Below are 7361 nucleotides of genomic sequence, written 5' to 3'. Positions count from 1 at the left end.
CAAATTATTAATATGAATAATCTAAAATGTATATTAAATATTATTCCCTCACTGAGTTGGTTGAACTCACCCCTCATTCTTAATATTATTTCAGGTTCTTAGTTTCTGATAGCAGTTGGACTTTGTTGAGTGTTCCTACTTCTTCAGTTTTGGGTCGGTATGCCTTGCTTATTGTTCAAGGTTGTTTTGATTTGATGTCTTAGACGCTCCACTATTACTCTGTTTTAATTAAGTTTAGATTTTGACAATGTAATGAATATTATAAATTATTATTTTTGTTTTAATTACTAATAAAGAGTTTTGACTATCCTTTGATTTCATCAGCTTTGAGTAATATAATATTTCTGAGGATTATGAAATGCTGCGTATTTTGAATATCTTGTTCTTTTAATATGTTTGTTTTGAGGCTTAGCGTAGGTGGGGTATCCTTTCAACACTCTTCCTACGTTGCCGGTTATGGATCCGGGATCCGGGTCGTGACAGTAGATATTGTATCAAGCAATTGATCAATGAAGTAATTGTAGTTGTACTACAAAAAAAATTAACTGGGTGACTCTGCAAATGCAGAGGAGACACTTCAATTATGGAAAATGTCAAAAATGCTACTAAGGAATTTGTCAATTATTCTAAGAAATTACAGAAAATGAGTTTGAGCCTTACAAAACACTAGGAATATAAATGTAAAGAGGGATGTTCTATTGCTAGGGAATCATTAAATTCATCTAAGAGTATTTAAAAAATATATTAATTTGATATTTTTTAAATAAAAAACAGTTTAAAAAAGTTAGAAAAACAGATTAAAAAAAAAACGCTAAGATACTGGATTTGTGTAGGTGACCTTTACTGTATATTTTTTATGATCACCCACCGCGTGGAAATTCTGTATATTTTTTGTTTTTTACAGATAAGACTAGTTGAATAAGATAGAAGTGTCAAACCATACAAAACCCCATCATCAGTAACCATCAGCTATGAATGAGCTTGGCATTACTGGGCTATCAATATGTGAACAGCATAAGAAGTGAGCCCTACAAAATTATTTCATTTGCCTCAATTGGAAAGTTTCTTTCAGTGGCAGCTGAAAAAGATAGCAACCAAGTACCAAACCTCCATTACAAACTAAACCATGAAAACCTTAACTGAGCTCCGTGAAATCTCCTTATTTGCCCTTGTTCTTGCAATAATTTCTATTGTCTTGGCCACAATATTTTCCAGAGCAAACAAGAAAAATGGCAAGATGCCTCCAGAGGTAGCAGGGTCATGGCCTGTTATTGGCCACCTACATCTTCTTGGAGGAAGAAACCAGCTGCTGCATAAAACACTAGGGGGCATGGCAGATAAGTATGGGTCAATCTTCTCTATTCACCTTGGAATTCATCCAGCGATTGTGGTGAGCGATTGGGAAATTGTGAAAGAATGTTTCACTGCAAATGATAGGGTCTTTTCCACACGTCCGAAATTCTTAGCATTAAAGATCATGGGCTACAACCAAACTATGTTCGGCTTTGCACCGTATGGGCGATATTGGCGTGATATGAGGAAGTTAGTCATGGTTGAACTCCTCTCCAATCATAGGCTCGAGTTGCTCAAGCATGTCAGGGACACAGAAACCAGTTTGCTCATGAAAGATTTTTATGAGAAATCGTCAAGGAATGGAGGGCAAGTTGTTGTGGAAATGAAGCAAAGATTAGCGGACATGGCAATGAACATAATAGTTAGAATGATTTCTGGGAAGCGATATTTTAGTGCCGATGCAAAAGGCAACCAAGAGGCAAAGAGGTGTCAAGAGGCTTTAGGAAATTTCTTCTATCTAGTGGGGTTAAATTTGGCTTCAGATGCTGTTCCATTGTTTAGTTGGCTGGATTTGGTGAAGGGATATATAGGAAAAATGAAAAGAACGGCAAGGGAGATAGATTGCGTGCTTGGGAGCTGGGTGGATGAGCATCGAAGAATCAGGCTCAACAGAAGCATCAGCGAGGAGGAGAAAGACTTCATCTATGTAATGCTTTCTATCATGGATGATAGTAACATTTCTGTTGATGAAGCCGACACAACCGTTAAGGCTAGTTGCTTGGTAAGTATCTAGAAAATTTCTGCAATTGAAAGTAGTTTAGTTTTCTGTTGCAGCTGAAACCTACTCAAGGAGCTGGGGCAAAACTTGCTTTTTTCACATGTCTGAAAGGAGTTTGGGTAAATGATGATCTGCATTTGATTTAAGTTTTCGGGAAAGTCTCTAACTCGAGGCCCTTGCTCTGTCTTTCATTTTCTGCAGTACTGCATACAGCTAGACAAAACATCAAGAGTTTATGTCCTATTTTTGCATTTTGCATTATAGTATTTATCAGAAAAAGAAAGTGTACCATAGCAGACATAGTAATTTCTAATGGTCATATAAATCCTAATAAATTAAAGGAATAAATTTCGTATATGTATATATGAATCAGTTTTTTACTCCATCTCACAGTATCAAGTAATCTCTATGGCAGAGCCTTCTTGCGGGTGGCAGTGACCCAACAACGACAGCTATTATATGGGCACTAGCTTTGCTACTAAACAACAGAAATATGCTTAAAAAAGCTCAATGTGAGCTTGACACCCACGTTGGAAAGCACCGCCAAGTGGCCGAGACAGAAATAAAGAACCTTGTATATTTGCAAGCCATTGTCAAGGAAACATTCAGACTACACACACCAGGACCACTCTCAGCACCAAGGGAAGCCATGGAGGATTGCACTGTAGCTGGCTTCTACATCCCAGCAGGCACGCGCCTTGTGGTTAACCTCTGGAAGTAGCATCGTGACCCTAACATGTGGGCTAACCCATTGGAATTTCAGCCTGAGAGGTTCCTGAAAGAGCATGCCGATTTGGATGCAAGGGGCCAGGACTTCGAATTCACACCATTCGGTTCTGGAAGAAGAATGTGCCCTGCGGTGTCATTCGCTGTCCAGGTTGTGCACCTGACACTTGCTCGGCTTCTTCATGGGTTTGAATTGAGGACAGTCTCGGATACGCCAGTCGATATGACTGAAAGCCCTGGATTGACAGCCCCCAAAGCAACACCATTGGAGGTTGTCCTCAGGCCGAGGTTACCTTCCATCGCTTACGAATTCTAAGCAGCAAGCACAAGGAGATCATTGTGTAATCCTTTATAAAAATATGTAAAACAAAGGTAGAATAAAGGCAGGAAGTGTTTTTTATTGCCAATGTATTGCAATAACTGTTGAACTGATCTTATAGTCAAGTTTTTATTTCGAGGTTTTTAATTTACTATTGTCTATTTTTATCAACTATATCATTTGGTGCGTTTTTTTTCGAACTTAAAAATTTCAGGGGAAACAAATTTGTACAGAAGTACTGGCAGAAAGCTGAAATTGGAAAAAGCAGACAAGAAAATTGTTTGCATCTGGTCACCATCAGCTAGACTTAGCTCCCTTGTCCCTTGTGGCCATAATTGAATCAAAGGGAGTGGCAGAGCAATAAATATTGACGATAGTGAATATGCATGAACAGAAAGATAGTAGTAATAATAATATGCTCATTATAAAATCTCTTTGTTATCATTTTATATAATTAAAAATCAACAATGTTTTCATAGCTTATTATGATGGGATTATAGGCATGCCATCACGAACTCTATTTTCTAGAACATCTTATCACCAGTCTTCAACATCATAAGTAGCTTCGCACCTTACGAAACCTATCTTATGATAACAATGATTTTTCTTCAATTTGAATGTAAGCTTTCAATTTTGATAACCACATGATAAATCTTTTTTTTCAAAAAAATCTCATTAAAGAAAGGAACTTCATCAGAAAAAGTTCGTTAGTTCTTTGTGTATACATCCATGATGGTGCTTAATTTATGAATCTATTATGTGCAGATCAGGAAGAATCGGAAATCATCACTAGTTTTAAAAAATCTTCCCACATTAGCAAAGGCGTCATAAGGAACTACGAATTCAGCGCGTTAAGCCAGCATAGCAGGGATGTCCAGCCCAAAAACTCCTTCATTCATGACTATCTTGCAGGAACATATATAGTAAGCATGATCTACTGGTGAGCCTTTACGAAATGGTAGTAGATAATTTTATTATTTTCAATGTGTACTTACAGCTCTTATAATAAGCATGCACAGTGTTATTTTGGCGAGCCTTTACAAAAATGCAATCTTGAAGGTGTTTGTTAAGTTCTAATTATTGCAATTCTTGCTGATTTATGCAGTACATCCGCTAACAGGTGTCCGCAAGAAGATTCTGAATGCTTCAGACTTCAGATTTGTGACGGAAAAGAGTGACGGCGGACAACAATTTGGTGGGAGGAAATATTTGCGTGTTTGAGCTGATGAGGTTGGGGAAGAAGGATGCACCGAGGGCTTTTATAGAGGGTGTTTATTGAAGTACATTTAGGGGCTTATCAGAATGCGGCAATCGTTGATGTTTCAGCCCGAAGACAGTCTCTTTTTAGGGATGCTATTTGGGCTTGGTGGGTCTGATTTTTGGTCTGCTTTAAAATGGGCCTAGTCCTGGGCCTGGATTCTTTTCATTTATTTAATTGAATTGGAGACCATGGTGCTTGGACTGTTCAATTTGATTTCCCTGGCTGGCATTTAGAGGTGCACATTGTTTCCTTATCCATCCTCTCACGTTCTTTTCCATACAAAGTCAAGTTTCCATCTCCTTCCTTTCCAATCATATTTGTAATATTTCCAACCCGACAAACACCACCGAAAAAAAAAGGTAACTACATGCATATTCCTCTGTAAGGCATACGACACTTATTTCATTAAATTATATAGTAATTAGTAGTAACTTGTAAGTTCTGTTTCTGGTGTACAAGGGGTGATTGTGTGTTTCTGTTTCTCATCTTATATATTGCAGGTTTTGGGTCAATGGCAACAGCCTCAGCAACGCTTTCTCCAGCAACACTTGCTGCTGCCACAGTTAGCAGTCCTGAGAGGAAGCAAATCAAAGTGAACTACATAATGGGACTGGATTCTTTTGGTGGGCTAAAAGCTCACAACAATGTGAGTTCATTAGGCTTGCCAGTATGCGCTGAGCAGTCCTTTGCAAAGGTGGTCAGCTCATTGAGAGCTCCATCAAAGGGTAAAGGCAGAAGTGGGGGTGCACTCTCTTCAACCTGCAGTGATGTTGGTGAGATATTCAGGATAGCAGCAATCATGAACGGGCTTGTTCTTGTTGGAGTTGCAGTGGGATTTGTTCTTCTTCGAGTCGAAGCTTTTGTGGAGGATATTGAATGAGAAATTTTAGCCACTATAGCCAGTTTCTTGGTTGGTTGTTGTTTTGTTAATCAAGGATATTGTTTGTACCTTAACTTCTTTGTTAATTAAGGATATTTCTTGGATGTCTAAACCAAACCAGCAAACTGAGTTTCAACACGAAACTTTATAAAAAATATTAATAAATTTTTTTTTTTTTAAACAGAAGAATAAAAGGTGAAAAATGTAGTTCTTGTCGTGTCACGATAACAGGTGGTTGTGGTTTTAAACAGGACACATATATACAATGAGTATTGCAACACTCTTCAAATCATGAGCAATTGACTTGTTTTTGAGAGAGATGATGATGATGAAGGGTTGCTTGTTGACAGTGAGAGGAGTTGTGGGGGAGATATTGAAGGCTTATGGTGATTGGACATGATAAATTTGATGTGGGCTTTGAGATAAATGGTGCTGGAGAGTTGCTTGTGGACAGCGGGAGCATTCGTGGGTGAGACAACGGAGGCTTGTGGTTGTTAGGCATAATCTGATTCAAATGAGGAAAAAAATTTCAATGGATTTAATTTTGATGATGATGATGATGGAGGTTTGCTTGTCGACAGTGGGAGGAGCTGTGGGGGAGACAACGGGGGTATGTGGTGATTGAGTATGATCTAATTAACGTGGAGTTTTGATTTTGATGATGTTCTGTTGAAGGGACAGGGACAGACACGGAAAATGCACTGTTTTTTTTTTCCTGATAAATAATTTTTTGCCCATTAAGATCTATTTTACCATTTTATTAAACAACTATATTTTGTATCCTTTAATTTAATTTTTTTATAAAAAAACATTTTTCTATGGAAAATTTACATTTGCATCAATCTCTTTTAATTTTATTCCCTGCAAATTCTCTTTTCTCAACCAAATTCACTCCACTTATTTTTCTTTTCAACCATAATTTATCCAATTTTTTTTTTTAATAAAATCCCTTTCATACGAACAATTTCCCCAAAACTCATTTCATAAACATCAATCCCTTTGAGACAAATAATGTAATGTTTTGAATTAAAAAAGATAAGAAAAGTCAATAAAGCCTTTGAAAGCTTAAAAATGAATATAAATAAATAAGGGATATTATAATAATTGAACAAAGAGTTGAGAAATATAAATAAAAAAATAAAATAAAAAGAGAGAGAATACAGTGAAAAACCAAAAGGAAAGAAAAAAGAAAAGAAAAGATAAGGAAAGAAGAATAAAGTTGGAGAAAATAAATTTAAAAGTAAGATTATGTATATATGTGTGTTAATTAAATTTTAAATTTTTATTTTGATAAATATTAGGGTTTTGAAAATTTTGTTTTGAATTTGATTGATGAATTAATTAGAATGTTATGGATTAATTTTAATGAGTAATGAATTAATTAGTTGATTTTGAAAGATTGTAAGTAAAGATGAAAATATTAAATTATAATTTTATTTAAATAGTAAAATTATGTTAGAAATTAGGAGATAACACTAGGTGACTATGCAAATACTGAGAAAACACTTAATTATGGAAAATGTCAAAAATGCTACTAAGGAATTTGTCAATTATTCTAAGAAATTACAGAAAATGAGTTTGAGCCTTACAAAACACTAGGAATATAAATGTAAAGAGGGATGTTCTATTGCTAGGGAATCATTAAATTCATCTAAGAGTATTTAAAAAATATATTAATTTGATATTTTTTAAATAAAAAACAGTTTAAAAAAGTTAGAAAAACATATTAAAAAAAAACGCTAAGATACTGGATTTGTGTAGGTGACTTTTACTGTATATTTTTTATGATCACCCACCCCGTGGAAATTCTGTATATTTTTTGTTTTTTTACAGAGAAGACTAGTTGAATAAGATAGAAGTGCCAAACCATATAAAACCCCACCATCAGTTGTTAGGATACTGGCATGCAAACCCGACAAGACAAAAGGTAAGGGACAAGATAAAATGAGAAATGACACACAAGAATTTACGTGGTTCACCCAATTTGGCTATGTCCACGGGTAAGTATAGAAGGATTTTACTAAGTAATGTGGGAATACAACTTCTCTCTAATAATAGGAGAACAACAAAAATCTCTCTATTATTAGGAGAAAACACCTCACTT

The 7361-nt window shown here is 35.8% G+C and overlaps 1 protein-coding gene and 2 pseudogenes across 4 annotated transcripts; all 3 read left to right on the top strand.

The window, feature by feature from the left end:
- Window positions 1-7361, top strand: part of LOC105107452 (cytochrome P450 82C4-like) — a 19213-nt pseudogene that overhangs the window by 5139 nt on the left and 6713 nt on the right.
- LOC105107418 (cytochrome P450 82C4-like) lies at window positions 1012-3287 on the top strand (annotated as a pseudogene).
- Window positions 4581-5377, top strand: LOC105107426 (uncharacterized). 4 transcript variants are annotated; one of them, XM_011001364.1, is made up of 2 exons: window positions 4581-4660; window positions 4878-5377. In XM_011001364.1, the coding sequence occupies exon 2, from the start codon at window positions 4889-4891 to the stop codon at window positions 5255-5257; it is 369 nt and encodes a 122-aa protein (XP_010999666.1). In that variant the 5' UTR covers window positions 4581-4660; window positions 4878-4888; the 3' UTR covers window positions 5258-5377. The 4 variants fall into 4 exon arrangements, with proteins under 4 accessions (XP_010999666.1, XP_010999661.1, XP_010999653.1 ...); XM_011001359.1 differs by having other exon boundaries at window positions 4655-4736; XM_011001351.1 differs by having other exon boundaries at window positions 4656-4733; window positions 4876-5377.

This window comes from Populus euphratica, unplaced genomic scaffold (assembly GCF_000495115.2).
Source record: "Populus euphratica unplaced genomic scaffold, PopEup_1.0 scaffold3.1, whole genome shotgun sequence".
NCBI classification, from domain to species: Eukaryota; Viridiplantae; Streptophyta; class Magnoliopsida; order Malpighiales; family Salicaceae; genus Populus; species Populus euphratica.
The sequence above is the reverse complement of the archived record's forward strand: the minus strand, read 5'-3'. Positions and strand labels throughout refer to the sequence as shown.